Raw genomic sequence first — 18674 nt, forward strand, 5'->3', positions numbered from 1 at the left:
CCTTCTTCGGAGGAAGGCTTTTGGGGTGCTGATGCTGAGGCAATCCCCGTGCCCAGGAGTCCCAGGGGGTTGTGCCTGCCCTTGGTGGCCCTGCACTGAGCACAGCTGAAACCACCCAGGCGTGGCAGTGGGATGAAATTACTGAGGATGTTACTCGGCTGCAAAGGAACTCCTTTTTGTTTCCTTTTAAATTAATAAAAGAAACGGTGAAAACCAATCCTCCAGCACACGCTTGGTAATGAATCGGTTTGCAAAACTGGTGCAATGAGCGCAGAAGGCTGCTAGACTATGTCTATTCAGTTACAGAATCTCAACGCTTTGATGCCAGCTGTGTGTGAAGAGCCAGGCCCTCGCAGGTGCCCAGGCGTGACTCTGATGGCTCAGCAGACAGAGGGAAGCTGGAGAGGAATTCCCCTGCCAGGAGTGCCCCCTGTCCCGAGGGCTGTTAGGAAAAAGACGGTGCGTCAGGATCAAGGACTTCAAACCATCCCTAATTTATCAGCTCAAACCCCTGCTTTGAGCGATCCTTGAAAACGAACCGCTAGGCAGTGGATGTTGAGAGCATGCCTTCGCCACGCGAAGGGCCCTGCAAGGCAGAGGGGTGCTGAGCTGGAGCTGGAGCTGTAGCAAATGCATTCGCCTCTAGCGGTGTATGCAGTGACGATCCGGAGCGGGAGCACGAAATTCCTTGATCATTGCACCGGCTGCCCCCGCAGAAAAGGCAGGGGAGGTGTTGGAGGTACTGGAGGCGGCCCGGGCAGGTGGTGGGGTGCCGGCGGGCAGGCACGGCAGGCGAGCGGCCGTGCTGCGGGGGCCAGGAGGGGCGCGCCCGTTGGGCCCAGCGGACTCCCGGGCAGGGGGCGGGGCGAGGCAGTCAGCTGACGCCGCCGTGTCACGGGACGGCGGGCCAAGGAGCGGCCGCTCCGCAGCCGCCGGTTCCTGCCTGCGCGCGGCTGCCCGTGATGCTGCGGCTGCTGCTCCCGCTGGCCGGCCTGGCGGCGCTCCTCCGGGCGGCGGTGAGTCCCCTCGCCTCCGTCTCCCCTGAGGGCACCCGCGGCGCCGCGGGGCTGAGCCGTGCGGACCCGCGGCTGTGGGGAGCGGCCCCGAGCTGTGAGGGGCGGGGGGGGGGGGCCCCCGGGCGGGCGTGGCTACCGGCGGGTAGGGGGCCTCCTGCCGCCCCCGGAGGAAGACGAGTAGCTTCGGTCCGGTTTTAATTCGTTAGCGCCTTGCGGTTCATGGGTGGTGTTCCTGAGGGCGCGGGTGCCGGGCTTGTGGCCGCTCTGAGGGAGGAGCTGGCGGGGCAGGGGCGGCGGCGGGGTCCGGCTCCTTTTCCTGAGCAGGCCCGGCCGCGCCGGCCGCTGCGCTGGGTCCTTCCTTGGCGGTTTTGTGTTGAGGAAGGGCCGGCGGCGCCTGCCCCTGCGCCCCGGGCGGTGAGCTGTGCCGCCGCCGGCGGGGGGTGGTCGCCGGAGTGGCGGCCTGCTGGGCGTGCGGGCCGAAACGGAGGTGCCAGCTGCGCTCCTTCCACTGCTCGGAGAAATCATATTACAAAGCCTCATTAAGCAGCCCAGGGGTGTGTGTGGGGAGAATCGAGCAGCAATTGCCTGATAATGACACTCCATTAGCAGTTCCCATGGGAAAACTTGCTCTTCCTGTGGTGTGTGAGAGGAGGGAGAGGAGTTTTTCCTGTTCTGTCCAGGTTCAGCATCGACTCTCTTGCTCCTGCTTTGTCCAGTAGGATGCCGCACTGCTGCCTGGCCAGGGCCTTGTGCAAATTCTTAGTGTTTACAGCTGCTTTGGGAGCCGTGCCTTGTTGCTTATGCCTTGAGTTTGAAGCAGAGTGTCAGTATTATCTTGATAGATGTTGCCATTGAACGGTGCACGGATGGGTAAAGCGGTGTGAAAAGTAGCACAGCCTCACGGGAGACCTTTATCAAAGGGGAGATTGGATGACAGTAAGTAAAGTCTCTGAGGGGTGAAGTTATGGCTGAGACACAGTTCTGAAGGTGATGGGTAAAAGGAATGGAGAACCAATACTCACCAAATTTGATAGTATTAGAAGAGGGACACTCAGTGGATTTACTTTAAAACAGATAAAATACTTTAAAAATGCATAGTGAATTTGCTGCTACGGGAGGTTGTAGAAGTGGACAGTATTTAACAGATTAAAAAAAAAATGATCAGCCAGGTTAAAATACGTCAGGTTCTTAAACAACATGCAAAAATACTATAGAAGAATTTGCCTTCTGACATTAGTGTAGCAGCTTTGTCAGCTGGAGGAGTATGAGGGGTGCAGACTACAGACAGTGGCCAGGGTCATGGTTTTTCTTTAAACAGTATTTCTCACTGCTCTTGCCTAGGCAGAATGCGGCCTGGTGTCTAGAGGAACTCTGGACTCAAACCAATAGGGCATTTCTTATGCTATTATCTTCCTAGGTTTGTTTATTTTCTGTAGAGGTGTGTGTGTAAAACAGCCATGTTTTTAAGAATAGTTTTGTTACAGCTGAGAGGGCTTCAGGAACCAAGACTGGCAGGCACAATTTGTCTGACCAACTCACAGTTCCCTGACCAAGCAATGAAGGAAAGGGTCTTTTTAAAACTTGGTCTAGTCCTCAAAATATAGCAGGGCCCTGTCATCACAGTGGTGCTAATGTTCTTTTAAATTAGCTTGGGAAAAGTATATGCTGCAGATAAGCAACCTGGCAAACTCAGGTTTGTAGACTTCTGGGCTCAAGCTTACTGCAGAGCCCTACTAGGCTGCTTTTGTGCCCTAGTTCTGAGATATTTTTGGCTGTAACAATTGCTTGCTTTTTCTCTAGTAAGTGTGGACTGAGAGACAGGAAGTGTTTTGAAAGTAGGTGTATGCTGCTGCATGGCTTTAAATAAGGTAGTTTGTCTCAAACTTGCTCTCTATTTTATGTTGTGAAAGACCATCCAAACTGTTTTCATCCATGGTTAAAATAAAACAGTAGGTTTATTTTAAATTGAAATGTGCAAACTGGGCATTAGTAGAAACATGAAGAGCTTTGAGCAAAATAGAGCAAACAGGGAATTCCAGTACAATTCAAACATAACTGATGCTTGCTTATTTATTTTCAATCTGTGAGCAGAGATTTTACAGACTTAGCACTCTCTTTACTTCTAAAGTAATTTTAGTATTTGCCATTTTAGTCCCTTTTCAGCTTAGTTGCATCCTGTTAGACCACGGTATGCTGAAATAGGTGTTGAGTCTTGGTAATTGTACACATAGTGGAAGTGAGAAGGAAGTTAGTAGCAAAACACAGTGTGGGTTTCACTGGTCCTGCTGATTCTGAGGGCTTTGGGGAAGCCTTATTCACAACTGGAGGCAAGGATATCTGCCAATACATCAGCAGCAGTTTCTGGGACCACAGTTGCATCTGGTAGCTATTCCAGTGGGGATTTCACTGTTACTGTAGCATGTGTTCGTAGAACCTCTTGCATTTGGCAAGAATGATGTGGAGTGATACCTACTTTTGAGCTGGAACCAACTGCTTGGGAAGAAGAACAGAAAACAGAGGTGCTAAGTTAACAGCAGAAGCAGCTTAGTCCCAGTACATGTTTCCAAATACTATAACGGTTGTTTTCAGGACTCATTGCATCACTGTTGTGATCTACTGCCATCTACTATAAGGAAGTCTTAATGAAGAAAGAGTACATTAGGGAAAAAAAAAAACCAAAACCAAACAAATGGGAGGGAATCATTGAGGAAGACAGGCAGGGAGCTTGGAAGGGGGCTGCCAGAATCCAGTGTTTTCAGTTGTCTGATTTATTCTACATCAGGTAATCTCCTCTCTGTCTTTATGATAGTGATTCTGCATGACCCAGTGTCTTGGATGTAGTATGTGCAGAGTAACAGTCCTTTTGCAGTCTGGGAAAAAGGGAATGTATGTATTGTTTTAAAACGGCTGATACTGGTTCCTGGTTGCAGGCTTCGTTGACCCAAGGCGTCTCTTCATAACCACGTTATTGCCTACTGGAGACTTCCGTAGAACAGAAGGGAACGGTCAGGAAGCAAAGATGATCTCCTTCAAGCAACTGCCCCTTGAAGCAAAGGCTGCAGTGGCTGCAGGAGCAGTTTTCTTCTCCATGATGCTATCGCGGAGTTACGTGGCAGAAAAGCTTGATCTCAGGACGCGGCGTTGGCTTCTAAGGCTGCAAATGGCATTATTTGCTAATGCACTCATGTTGATAGGATCCCTTCATGTTTGGAGAAGCACAGTCACCACATTCTCCAGGTCTTCAGCTGCCAGCTCCTTCTGTTTCATGCCATGGAAAATAGCTGTGTTCATGTTTCTAGCTTTGGCTCATTCAAGCTTCTTTACATTGCTCTTTCTTGTTGCAGAAGAGCCCTATTTCTTTTCTTTAGCTGCCTACACTTGCCTGGGGGCCTATATCATTCTTATCTTCTTCCTTTTCACTCTGGGCTCTGTAGAGCAGGCTTACAAGTTCTTGTCTGGGAGAGGTGCTAAGGCAGGCACTGGCAACAAGAACAGAACAGCGATGAAACCAGTTTTGGCAGTCATGCTGACTGTTGTGCTGACTGTTGTTGGGCTGTTAAATGCTTCCCAGCCTCCTACTGTGAATTCAGTGGAGGTTCCAGTTCACAAGCTGCCCTTGACAATGAATAATGTGAAAGTGGTGTTGCTTTCAGATATCCACTTGGGGCCTACAGTTGGGAAGACCAAGCTTGCCATGATTGTGAGAATGGTTAAAGCTTTGAAACCAGATATCACTGTGATTGTTGGGGACCTGACTGACTCTGAGGCACAGATCATACGACCTGCTGTTGAGCCTCTTGGAGAACTTAACTCTCCTTTGGGGACTTACTTTGTCACAGGAAACCATGAGTACTACACATCAGATGTTAGCAACTGGTTTGAGCTGTTGAAATCATTTAACATTCGGCCACTCCATAATGAGAATGTGAAGATTGTTTCACCGAAGAGCTCTGATGACTGGTTCTGCCTGGCTGGTGTTGATGATATTGAAGCAGATGTATTACGCTACTCAGGACATGGCATGGATTTAAAAAAAGCTCTCAGAGATTGTAGCAGTGAGCGTGCAATAGTGCTGTTAGCTCATCAGCCGATTGCTGCAAAGTGGGCCCTTCAGGAGAGACCAGACATAAATTTAATTCTCTCTGGCCATACCCATGGAGGGCAGATGTTCCCACTAAATGCTGGAGCTTATTTTCTGAATCCATTCTTTGTTGGCTTGTACAAAGTTGGGCAGAACACCTTTGTCTACGTCAGCCCAGGGACGATGTACTTTGGAATACCCATGAGGTTGGGCAGCAGAGCTGAAATAACGGAGATAATTCTACGTTCTGCTTGAGGAGTTTTCTGTTTGACAGACTTCTGCCATCTTTTTTGATCAGTATATTGGCTCTTCTGCTCTGGAAGCAAATCCTTTTTCAGGGAAGGAGAAGATGTGTTGGGGTGGACTTCAGCAGGTTCTGTTAGTTGGAGCAGAAAACACTAACTGTATCTTGGGCCTGTGAAATGAATTTGGGGCATGTTAAAATACCAAAGAAATTAATTCTTTGAGTCCATTATTATTGAGGTTTTGCATTTAAAGATACCACTGACATCATGGAGATAACACGTGTCCTGTGCATGTTTTACTAATACCTGTGTCCTGTGGCTACTTCATGTTCTACTGTTTAGTATCCATCAGGCAGCTGCCTTATCAGATCCCAGACAGGTGAAAGTCTGATCTCTTGCAGTGAAATCGCTCATGCATGTTTTGTGGAAGGGACTACAGAGTATGTAAACTCTAGAAGCCTTCTGCTAGAAGTGTTACAGGAAGGGAATAGTTTTGGGTTTTATATTGAGGCTGGATGTCTTTATCCTGCTAGCTATCTGCAGCATGTACTAGGGCTTCCAGTCTCTGCTGCTTACCAGTACAGTAAGTTCCTGAAATTCAATTTTTTCCAGTTAAAAAGCTGGGGAGACTGATATCAAAGGGTGAAAGTAGCTGTCTTCCTGCAGGCGTTTTCCCCAGAATGACTGGGCATCTACTAATTACTTACTGAAAGTAGCTCTAATAAAAGCAAATGAGAAAGAAAACTCACAATTAACATAACTGCTGTTGCTGTCGGAGCATACAGTACCTCCCGATGTAAAGCACAAAATCCAAAGCTGAAATAGTCTCTTTTCTCTTCATTCTTGTATTTTTTTGTTTATGCTTAATTTCTCTTCTGTGATTTTTCTCTTACCAAGAGTAAGGCGATGCTATTTGAAAGCAATGCAAAAAGGTTAATGCTTGAACTTTCATATTTTAATATTTCAAGTAAATGGTGTCCTTTTTAAGAAGACTAAACTCTGCAGCAGATGACTTTCCTTAATAGCATTTGTGTATCAATGTCCTGGTTGTCTGATAGGCATATAGCAGAGTAACTGCTACAGAATAATAAGGGATAGAGAATTTGGCTCTGTCTTTCCTAGAAGGGCTTAACACAAATTAATATCATTCTGGGAAACTTGAGAGGTTAGAAAATACTAATAAAAAATTCTTACTTCCATATCTTTGTGTTCAAGTAAGAAAGCCAGGGTGTAAGTTATGTATATTGTCCAGGCTGATGAAACAGATTACTTCTGTACATCTTCCTCTCCTCCCCTTCCACCTCAGTGTTGCTATATGAAACGCCATGAACAATACAAGTCTGGGAATCCTGCTTCTGAACTCTGCAGCTGTGGCCACAGGGTTTCCTTTGCTCCGCCTTTCTGCCCACCTGTACCCAGGTGTTTCTCAGGCAGACCTGTGTAGCATGGGGCAAAAGAGGCCAGTGCTTACAGAGGAGACTGAGAATGGCAAGACCAAACTGTGGTGTTCAGTCTTTTCCTGCCTTCCTGCGTGATCCTGAACTGTACATGCTTCTGTTTTATTCTTCAGCACCTGTTCTTGTTTTGCTGCAGGTGTGTGGGGGTGTATTTGAAGAGTACTACAGGCTTGAAAAGTTGAGTTTTTCTGTAAGTGAAATTTTGATGTTTCACTTCATCCACTCCCCTCAGCCCTGCCCCCGCCCCCCCCCCCCCCCCCCCCTCCCAGGCAGAGTTTCTAACTGCTAAGCTAGTTTTTGTAGCCTGTTCCTCTGTACAAACATGTTGCATTTCTACTCACGGAAATATTGAGAAATACTGTAGATGTGTCATGTGCACTGGAAGGTTGGTGGAAGAGTTGCAGCCCTTCTTTAGTCTGAACACCTGACCAAGCCAGGCTGTCTACTTGCCAGACTAGATAATTTCTGTTTCCCAGCACCTGTAACTGTCATTTTTTTTATGCCTGTGCAATAATATCTGCTTAAGTATCCTAAAGTTTCCATGCGTATTTAATGCTGCCCACTGCCTGCATGAAGTCCTTCTGAGGTTCTTTCCTGTTTACTTATCGACATGCCTTCAGTTCAAGGCTGCATTCTGAATTTAGGAGTGCGGAGTATTCCCTCTAGGCCAGTGGTCCAGGAGGATAGTTTTTCATTTGTTACGCTGAGGGTTATTACTGTGTTAAGATGACTAATTGTTAAGCAAGTTTCCTTATCAGGAGGCTTTTGTGGGATTTGGTTTAGATGGTGTTAGTTTCCCAGTGAGTTGCTATTATTATTTCTTTTTTTTTTTTTCCCCTACCCTTTTTATTTCTCTTAATTCTGTCCAAATGTGTGCAAAAACCTAGCTGAAGTGGTCCTTCCATCCCAGAGGTGCATAGATGACTTCTTCATTAGTTTGTACATGCCCCTCTTGGAAGATCTTTGTGTACCCTTTCGGGAGCAGATACACATCCATTTAGGAGTGGTCCTATTATCATTTCATAAATTCATTGAGTTCTCCCAATGTAATTTAGTTCTTAATTTTTTTCTTTAAGTATCTCCTTCTGAAAGCTTGTTTGCTTGATGATTAGTGATCCCTGAAAATGTTTTCTCTCTGTGCCAAAAGGCTTTTCTGTTTCAAAGCCTTTTCCTATTTTGCCTTTTTTTTTTAAGTATGAATGGAAAGCTTCCTACATCAACTTTGGTTTTGATAGTAAGAGGGATTAACCTTTTCTGAAATCTCTCTGACAGCAATTCCTAATTGTCCTTCAAGGCTTTTCTATAGTTTTTCCAATTTTACTTGAATGTGCATGATGTAGACCTGTGTTCAGTATTCCAGATGAAAAAAAAATTACTGTGCTGCTTATTTTGTAATTTTTTTTGATATTTTTTTGTAAATCTTTTTCTGATGTGTGTGGAATGTATTTGATTTGGAGAACTTAACTAAATGAATATATATTTCTATAAAAGGCCAGTTTATTGCGGGGAGTTAATCACTGTCAGAATAGTACTAGAATAAAGACCAGAATAACTTGTGAAAGTTATATTTATTACATTATATAATCAGTATAGAGTGGCTTTGAAAATATGTAAATTGTGATATAATGAATGTTGGGATTTAATAAAACTTTATTCGCTTATCAAGAAAAGTGCCTCTAATGACCATTTATTTTGTACCGATATTTATTGTAGCAATTCATGCGGAATAGTTTTAACACACTAATTCTATTTACCAACAAAAAGCTACTGACAATAACTCTGACTAGTTTTGGAAAATCTTACACCTGCACTGCTAAGTGAGGCATGGTGGAAAGTGGGAAGGGTAAGGCCATTGTAAAATTTGCCTAATGCCTACTAGGGGGAAGAAGTGCAGGCTGAAGAGATGAGCATGTGATGCAGAGAAAAGGACCACTGCAAGGGCAGAGAAGAGATACTAAGAGGATTTTTTTGGAGGGAGCAGAAGAAAATGTGTGGATTGTGGTTCTTGATTTTGATACTTAATATTTGGGGTAGAGAAGGGGGTGTTCTATGTTTGATTGGTCTGTATAAGAGATGCTAGAAATATTCACAGTATTTGTAACCACATTTGTTTGTTTTCCAAATAAGAGAAATCCTGTTTTGTAAATTCAGAGAATGAGCGGTTCTAACCACCGTTAAATAGTTTTGTGTGCTGAAGCTATGATTTTTTTCTGATGTTGAGACACATGCACATTAGAAAATGTTGAAACAGCATTAAGGTTGCAAAAATAAATTCTTACTTGATTTAAGAAAGGACAGTTTCTTTAGTTCTTCCCTTTTCCATGCAAGTGTGTTCTGAACATGTAAGATGCAACATTATACCATTGTCTTTGAGGGTCTGAATTTTCAGGTGGGCATTAATGTGATGTGGTGTGAATGAACTGGCATCCTCAACAGTGCAGTTACTTTGTGTCTGTTGAATCTGCTTACCAAACTAGTAGACCCACTACCCCATCTTCTACGGAGAGGCAGGGAATTCATTCCTGCTGTATATTCACAACTGTGAGTACACAATATTAACAGAACTGTTAGTTTTCATGGCAAGCCCTGGTCTGCAAGCAATGGGTAGAGCCATGCACTGACAATAAAAGAATGTTGAGTAATTGATCAAGAAGGGAAGTCTGCTTACAAAGGGGAATGAATGAAGTGAATCGGAGCAAGTACTCTGGAAGCTTCCTCTCCCTCCTTGCCCCCATAATAATACTGTATCAGGAAGTGTGGGTGTAAGGAAGGTTACTTAGTTATGGTCACAGCTTTAAAAGCATGGCTTCTAAATGGTAACCAGTTCCACGATGATCACTTTGATAATTAGTACCTTCTTTTCATTGTTTTAAGAAAATCTTGTTTCTCTGCCAGAGGTGTCTGTCCCCTGAGGGTGGACCTATGTAAACACTTCATTGAACATTCCTCATCTCTCAGCAGTTATCTGCCATAAATGGAGCAAGTGTCTTTTCCATAGGCCTCTTGATGTGGTTAGTCTAAATGAGGGGGCTAAAAATCCTCTTTTTGAGGGAAAGAACAGCAATTTGTTTTGACTCTCCTTCTTTATTTCCAGGGATAATGATCTTTTAATGTGCTTTTTTCTGTAATGCTGCCTTTTTTTTTTTTTTTTTTAATTTAGTAGTGTTGCAGAATTGTGTTTCTACACCTGGTTTCTGAGTTTCATTTAGTTGTGATCACTCTGAAGCATTCAGCTCTGTTAATGCTGCGACTTGTCACAGTGCCCTAGAGTAAAAAAACATCTGAAGGGTGAGAATCATAGAAAGATCTGCATGGTGTTCATAAGATTGAATGGTTTCCTGTGGGGATATACACAGTACAGGAATCCCAGCCTTTGAGTTACTTTTGTTTCAGAGCAGTTGGCTTGTATTTCTCAGCTCTGTAAGGTCCTGATTTTGTGGAGACCTGGCATGTCCATACCTTTGTTGAGTCAAGATTTATTTCAACTTTCATGGAACTCTTTGTTAAATAACATTAAGAATGGGTCTGTGTTTGTGGGGTCAGGGCTTAAAAAGCTTCCCCTATGCCATACTTGGCAGTCCCTCGCAGTCTTTGTTTCCCTGCCAGCTCAGGGCTGTATCTTCTCAGCTCTGTTGTTAGATGTCCACCACACTGACAATTTTGCTTATTCACTGTTGGCAGAATGTTTTGGATTGCTAGGTGCATTGAAGACATTTTCCACAACTCTGTTTTAGGTTTTATGTGAAGAAATGCCTTTATCACAGTTGCAACACTATAGTCTTCCTCTTCTTTGGAGTTTGTAGTCTTCAGATGTTTGTAAAGTGTTATCTCACTCAGTTGCTCCATTTAATGACAGTCTAGGGGTACGCATGTCTACCCAGCAATTCTGTCTTACAGTTCAGGAGAGTGTGTTTTTTCTTTGTACTCTATTCAGTAGTTTGTACTCTTGTTCTTTTGACCTGTGGCATATTGCACTGGCTCCTTTTTGCTGTCTTGTTGCACTAAGAGTATGCTCTTCATTGGCAGTTGTGTCCAGTTGTTGGCCAGGAGTCTCAGTACTTGCAGCTTTATCATTATACATGCCTGCTGTATTTCACACTATTGTAATAAAATTGTTTATAATTTAACAGAAAGAAGTGGTTTCATGGGAAGAATCTTCAAAACTGTGTGGTTTGGTGGTCCCTACGTAACCTTTGGGCAGATTTCCTCTGACGGTGGATGGCTGTTGTGTAGCAGGGGTCATCTGGGGTCATATGGTGATCTACATCTCTCTTGCCTTTCTAATTTCATCACTTTCATTTCGTGTAATCAATTTCCTAATTGCTAAGCCTCATTCTCAATACGGGACAGGCCAAGGCCCATCTTTGCAAGAACAAGGCCTAGGTCCTTCAAACAGCTTTTAATTTATGCTGTTGAAAAATGTGTTTCATTTGGACTAGTATGACATCCAATGAATCATGAGGTTTGTTTGGTTGACTTCTGACTTGTTTTCTGATAGGTATGGAGAACTAGCTGATAACATTTGCTGACTTGTGATTTTTTCCGTAAATCCTTACTGATCTTTCATTGAAGGTTTTTTTTTTTTAATGTGCTCAGTAATGAATCTGATAAAACACAAATGTAAAGTCATAGAACATGAAGAAAAACAACCTACTGTTCAGTGGTGTGTGGAGGACAAAAGCAGTACTGGTGACAAGGATGCCAAAGATATGTGAGAGATGTAAGATGTTAAGGTTTCTTTAAAAACAAAAATAAATTAAAAAAAAAAACCCAGTTGAAAGTTTCTTAAAGACATAGGGCCAGGCACTTAACAAAAGGTCTTCTATTTTCCCTGGTTTTTAACAAGCAAAAGAAATACTCCTGTTGGTCATAGTAGTTTAAAATATGGGCTCACTTGAGGAGTAATCCTGTGCTCTTGAAGTTAAGGTGTTTTTCTTATGGCTAGGAAGTGCAGATTCTTATTCTTAATTTACCTGTTTCTTTAAGTTTGCTGGTTTGGGTGTGCTTAGCTGGAAAAGTATTGAAAGTAGGACTTTCTCTAAAAGACGGATTTTTAGTGACTTACATAAATGCATGCAGTTGGCCAGACTGATCTATCAAACAGTTTTATACTTACGAGAAACTGAGCTTTCAAGCATGTATGTATAGGTGCCCTGGAGCATCCAGAATGTAGTATTTGTTCCTCAAAAGCTCCCAGCTGGCTTTTGCTTCTAGACTTAAGCATGACATTAAGTTGGAATTAGAGTTGTGTTTTCCAGCAGTTTAGTAAGTTGAAGCATTGAGTGTTGCAAATGCAGTGTTGGCGTTCACCAAATCTCCCCTAGTTTATTCCTCATCGCTTGCACTGGTGTGAGCAACTGCAAAATGCGTCACTGTAGAGAGGTGGTACTACACACTTGTTCAAGTGAAGAATGCGTGTGGCGTATTTCGGTGTAGTAGTGAATCCTGTCATTACTGGGTGGTTGGCAGATGCACTGTAGTCCTTTGGCGTGTTAGGCTCAGGTGGACTATAGCTAGTGGAGACACATTAGCACCATTGTACCTTCTATTGTGGACAACCCACAGGTGTTGTATAGACTGGTCTCCGTGTCTTTCAAGGCAGAAAAAGATTATATTGTGTATATTTTTTTTTGTACACAGAATATACCTCAGAGAAATTTTGGGATTGATTATGACTGTGACTGCTTTGTCAAGGATGGGAGACCTTTCCGTTACATCTCAGGTAGCATTCACTACTCACGGGTGCCTCGGTATTACTGGAAAGACCGCCTGTTGAAGATGAAGATGGCAGGACTTGATGCCATTCAAACGTAAGTAGCTGCTGACTTTCAAAGTGATCTATAGCCCTATAGTCTGGGGAGATGTATGAGAAGTAGTGGAATGCTACCATTGTTACTTGGTTTATTAATTTTTAAGTAATAGGTGAGAAGTGAAGGGTGGTACAGGATGATCTCTGACAGCATAGACTGGGACGACTGGGCACGTTATAGCTACCAGTCTACTTCCCTGCTGATAGGCACACCTCTTACTTTGCAACCCAGGGTGCACGTATGACCTGAAATAAATTGTTGGACTGTGAACTTTGGCAACTGTGAAAGTTGTATGTGCTCTGCCTCTGCCAAGGGCCTTGTAGTTTCTGATCGCAAGGCAGATGAGGTGAGAGGGGATAATAACCTCTTAATACAGCCTAGGTTGTATTGCCCTGAAGCCTTGAAAATATTGGCAAAGGCTGCAGTAATACTTAAAGCTATTTCACCAGGAGTGTTTAAATTTAGAAAAATGGTTGGGTACTAGGTGTACTTTTTTAAAAAAGACGGTTTAAACAGCTTTCAGTTGTGTGTACCAGACCTTTAGTACAACTTCCTTGTCTTTCCTGCTTGGTTGTGTACTTACTGCAACAGGTGAGGCACAGATGAAAAAACCCCTGCAGTTTACTCTTATTTTTGCCAAAGCTTAGCTGACAAGGAAAGAGGAGTGGTAGAAAAGCGTAAGGCACAGTATTCTCAAGCAATGATTGTAATTCCCAAACATGTTTTGTTTTATTTCCTAAATCATTACAAGGCTTAGAGCTTCTCTTTGAAACAGCCTGCTTGTGTGCTATGGATTGCCAGACAGTGTTGGATCTGGCAGAGTAGAGGCTGTAGGCCAGGGCACTTTGCTTAGCGGGAGTGTTGCACCATCTCTCTCTTTCCCCTCCCTTGAAATCTGTATTTTGTTAGACCTGCAAGTTGCAGGCTTGCCTTGTACACTTGGGGATGTGATTAGTTAAAGGTTAATATGTGAAGAACAGATGGCAGAAAAAGAAAACTAATTGCTTTTCTTCAGATTTAGGGTTCTCTTTTTTTTTTTTTTTAATGTCTTAAAACTCATTCTCTGTGTTGTGATGTAGTGACTTTTTGTTTGGTGGGTGTTTTTTGGGGTGGCTTTTGTTGTTTTCTAATAAAGCGAACAAGTTCTATCTTCCCTCATATAACGTAAGAACAGTGGGATTAACTAACACACTTGCTCAGGATAGAGTTGCTGGAATTGTCCATGTAATTATTTTTCTCTGCAGTAAAAGTAATCTCAAATAGACCTGATGTTTATACCTTTTGATGTCTGGCTTGAAGGTCAGCCTGGGTCCTGACAATGGCTCTGACTCCTGTGATCCATAGTGCCTCATACTTCCCTTATGTCTCTGATTTATTTTTCTCCTCCTCCCAACACCCATATATCTTCAGTGCCCTCTTTTCATTTCCAGCTTTTTCAACCAGTCCCTTCCTTTTTTCTTTGAAATTTCGTGTTCATGTCTCTGCTGCATCACTGGTCTTTGGAGATGGGGATCTTTTCTTTCTCATTCTCATCAGTATTGTTTAATGGCAAAATTGCTGCAGGGCTGGGTTCCTCCCCCACCCCCCCCCCCCTTATTTCCTCCTCCTTCCTTTGTAAGCTCCTGTTAACGAGGGTTCTTTTTATTTTATTTTTTTTCACTTGTTGAGATCTCTTACTCTGTGCTTTACTGTTTAGCATTAGTGTCCTTCCGCTGCGCAGGAAGCAGTGGAGGTCGTCTTGTGTTGCTGGTGTCAACAGGTCTCTGTTGGTCTTGGGAGACCCGAGTTGTTTCTGTTTGGGCACAGATGGTACAGTACAGCTAGCAGGTGTTGCCCTGTGGTTATGTGGCCTGTGGCCTTAGGTGTTGTTGCTGGATCACCGATGACAGATAACAGGTTGTTTACAACCTCCTTTTCTTTCGGTAGAGCAGACTGGGATTCTTTAATTTTCTCCTCCATCATTGTTTACTTTTGGATGTTTTTCCACAGTGTGCAAGATAGCCCCGTGATGTATATCTTATAAGAGTACCTCTGTGCCTTGAATTTTCTGCAAGGATCAAATCCATACATCTTTCCATTTGACACTGATCTCTCTTTCTCTCAGTGCTAAGAAAACCAACAAAAAACCACCCACCAAAACACTTTAGTTTTTCTGTGAAATTTGCATATAATCAAGCCTTACTGCTCTTGATTATTTGAGATAAAGCAATAAATTTTCATGCTACCCCAAACAACTGTGCTGTGTTGCAGAGTTTTGTATGGTTTTGGTAAAAATGGCAATTGATCTACATGATTGTGGTTTTGTTTTCTCTTCTGCATGCTCTTTCCTGGATCAGTAAAACTATTAGCAAGGGACTGAAATACCAGTTGTGTAAAGTCATTCTGGAATGGGCAGCAGCACTGCCAGGCCTTCTGGCAGGATGTGTTATTGGACTCCCAACCTTGGGGCCACCTCTGAAGACTGATTTTGCTGCTTGGGGTTTTTCCCCTGAGACAGGGAAGGGTCTTGCTATAGTTTGAAATATGGGAGCCTTCCTTGTTCTTATCAAGGTGCTCCCAGTGAGATTTACCACCTCAAGGGAAATGGGCTCCTTTTATTACAGGGTTGTCCTTGTAAATACCTTGTGGTCAAAGCAAGTCAGACTTGCTCTTCTTTCTGTTCTCTGTAGCCTCATTTCCAAAAGACTTGCTATGCCTTGATGAATTGTTCAGCTAATGACTGACTCTGCAGCTCATCTGGTGCTCTTGAATGGGTGAAGTCAGGATATGTATTTAACCATCTGCCCATGGAAACATCTTAAGCAATAACCTGATATGAGAAAACAGGTGACAGGAAGCTTGGTCTTGCATTAAAGCTTAAAATACCAAGGCCAAACCTTCCAAATAGCAGTTTGAAATTCAATGTTGTGGTTGGTGTGACATCCCAGAAGCTGATGGAGGCATACCTAGGAGCTCTGCTCCTGACCTCAGCAGGTAGTGCTCAGAGGCATCTGGTCACACAAGGGTAACTGTCCTTGTTTTCAGTTCCTGAACTGTGTCTGCCAACTAGAAATGAGTGCTATCAAAGACATCTGGAAAGGACTGAAAGTGGTTTGGGTTTTTTGGCATGGAGGAGATAAACAAGTAACCACTAGATGGGGCTAAATATTTACAGGATTTACAGATCAGTGGAGAAGCTTCGTGGAAGAATCGGCAGTTACCATACAGGCTCATAGAAGGTTAAAGAATGCTGAGTGTTTTATTTGTTTTACTGTATTTGTTGACTAATAAGCAGAAAACTGTAGACCTTGTAGAAACTCCCTCTAAGAAAGAGCTTCTGTATAGAATATCTGTTAATTAAAAAATAAGCACAGTTTGCTTTTGCCTGAAGACTCATAAACATGTAGTTTAACTAGCACGTATAAAATGCTGCTCTATTATTTATGAAATTAGTACAAGCTGTTTAATTTTACACTCTTAAAAAAAACACCTGGTATTACAGAGGGAATTATTCTGTACATTAAAGTGGCTTTTTTTTTTGCCTGTTGAAATCTCTCTGAAATAGGAGAGGAAAACTGTGACTTTTAAAGAAAAGGAAGGTTATAGGATAAAGCTTAGAAGTGGTATGTGAATGGAAAGTAAATGCTATTTGAGTAATAACGCAAATACAGAAGAAATACCACATTTCAAGTTTGAAAAAGAATGTGGCATTCCTTTATAAATTCATTATTCTGTAGCTAAAGCAGTACAGCTTTTAACAACTGACTATAAATTTGTACGGTGGTATATAAGAATTATACTCACTAACAATTTTGAAATAAAATTATTTAATTTGAGGCTATTGCTAGCTGTAGAAAATATACTGGGGGATTAAAGTATATTAGTAGCAATTTTTAGACCAGTTTTTAAAATACATTTATATCATGATTCATCCTGTCAGAAAGTTTCACATAATTTTTTTTTTTTCTTCATGTTCTTCCCTTCTTCACTAAAATCTGCTTCTTTTTTTTTTTTTTTTTCTGGCCGTGTGGGACATAAATTAAAACTGTTTCTGGAAGAATTTGTCTGTCGTCTTCCATCTTGAGTGTAAGGGAGCTGGAGAAGCTTTGTCCTCACCTCAGACACTATTAAACATATTTAGACCTTCAGACTTGTTTCTAGAACAAGTTCATCGCACTCTCCAGTGAGTTTAACAGGTTACAAGGTGTAGTTAAATTATAGCTAGAATGCTTTTCTCGTATGAACCTGTAATTTCCTTATCAGTTGTAAATAACTTGTTCAGTAGCCTAAAGAGAAAGGAGTATAAGCAGTTGCTGTCTTTCTGTAGTAGTATTTTAGGCAGTGAGATACTGTTATGAAGTTAATATCTAGTCATCTTTATTTAGCTCAAACAGGAGCAGCTCTCTGGTAGAAGCATTTTTCAGTGAATGAGTTGTTACATCAGCATGCCTGTTAGTTCCTCCCAGAAAGAGCTTTGTCTCTTACCGCAGTGTCGTGTTGGTGATTCATAGTCAGATGGTACTTTTCAGTGGAACCTGCAGACCCTTTTCCTATTAATACCACTTCCATATGTCTTCTGTCTCATTTTGTATTTTTTTGCCTTTTCCTATGCAAGAGAGAATTAAAGTGGTAACTGTTAATTCCTTGTTGATATCAGACCATGTTGCTCGTTAGTTAAGAGCATTTAGAATCGTGATCATGTTCACTAGTGGATTTGCAACTGTTCCGCATTTGCAAAGTGTTCTGTGCATTACATCACCCAGATGTCAACAAAAGCTTTAGATATAGTTAGACCTACCAAAGAGACTTGGGATGCTCCTCAAAGTATCCCATTGCTTTCTCAGGAAATTGTGGGTTGTTCTGTTGTGCTTAATTTTTGTTCTATGTTAATGCCATACCAATTAGCCTCTTTTTTTTTTTTTTCCTTGTTTGCTTATAGGGATGTCATACAGCAAAGTACCACAAGCCTTCCTGAGTTAAGACCTCACCTTTTTTCCTTTTCTTTAATCCTTTAGGCAAATTTTTCTGTGAACAAATGGAGTTAGGCTTATCTGTTCTTGACAAATCCATTGTCACACATTCTCAAAACTCTTGCTTAGTTATATGTAACATAGTTTATATGTAACATAGTTGTTAACGGCTTAGAGCAAACTAAAATTATTCTGCAGCGATAACTTGGATAATGATACGTGGAACAAGGAAAGCAAGAACCATATGATACTCTGGTATTGGCTTTTTTGAGGTAGTTGGTCATTTGTTTGTTTTAAATAGTTTTCTACTTTATCTATTTTAATTTTAGATGTCAGCAATCAGCTTGCTCCTCTGCTTGAGATTTAGACAAAGTGCACAAAACTAACGTTGAATGTATTTTCACATGGTTCGTGTATTCATTAAATGCACATTTCGTTCTATGAGTTAATCGTGTACTTAGGAAACAATTACAGCAGGTTGACAAATAAATAAAATATACTACATAGAGGGGAAAATCTGTGTTTTGATGCCTGAATGCATTGCTTTGATTCCATCCTGGCATACAAATTTTAAGCGTTATCTTTTCAAACAGAGGCTTAAGATTTTGGCAATTGCGAGGCTATAATACTAGCTAATGTTGCTGAAATACTGTAATTTTTGTATTGGATGTTCGTATGCATATATGTCTGAGTATGTCCACTTCAGTAATGTGCTCATGTGCGGGTTCCTGTTTTTCTTGCTTATTGAAAGTAGTGTCTTCTGCACTTTCTTTCCCTCTTGGCTAGTTCTTACAAAATTAACTCTGGAACATATAAACAAACCCAGACACTAAGAAAAGTGGTGCCTGAAAGGATCTTTGCTTGACTAACCACAGTTTTAGTTTTACAGATTTTACTTAAATTTGTTCTCTCTGGAACAGTATCAACAGTTCTCTTAGAGGGATTGCAGACTTATGTGCAAAAAAGTAAAGGCATGGAGAATGAGTTTTCCTGTTGTCTTGAATACTTGCTCAGGCTGTATTCATCCCTAATTTTAATGTCTGTCTATGCTATGACTGCCCCTTAGTACTATCCCAAGCCAAAACTCTCATGGTTGTCAAGCATGGGCCATAGGCT

The 18674-nt window shown here is 42.2% G+C and overlaps 2 protein-coding genes across 2 annotated transcripts in view; both read left to right on the forward strand.

Moving 5' to 3' along the window:
* Positions 1–4035: 4035 nt before the first annotated feature.
* Positions 4036–5356, forward strand: TMPPE (transmembrane protein with metallophosphoesterase domain). Its single transcript, XM_009957564.2, has one exon. The coding sequence runs from the start codon at positions 4036–4038 to the stop codon at positions 5350–5352; it is 1317 nt and encodes a 438-aa protein (XP_009955866.1). The 3' UTR covers positions 5353–5356.
* Positions 5357–7409: 2053 nt separating this feature from the next.
* GLB1 (galactosidase beta 1) overlaps positions 7410–18674 on the forward strand; it is a 39627-nt gene continuing 28362 nt past the window's right edge. The window contains exons 1-2 of the mRNA XM_086468536.1: positions 7410–7508; positions 12440–12609. Coding sequence (XP_086324662.1) covers positions 7410–7508; positions 12440–12609 — 269 coding nt within the window. The remainder of the gene's footprint in view (positions 7509–12439; positions 12610–18674) is intronic.

This window comes from Leptosomus discolor, chromosome 7, assembly GCF_034619465.1.
Source record: "Leptosomus discolor isolate bLepDis1 chromosome 7, bLepDis1.hap2, whole genome shotgun sequence".
Classification (NCBI taxonomy): Eukaryota; Metazoa; Chordata; class Aves; order Leptosomiformes; family Leptosomidae; genus Leptosomus; species Leptosomus discolor.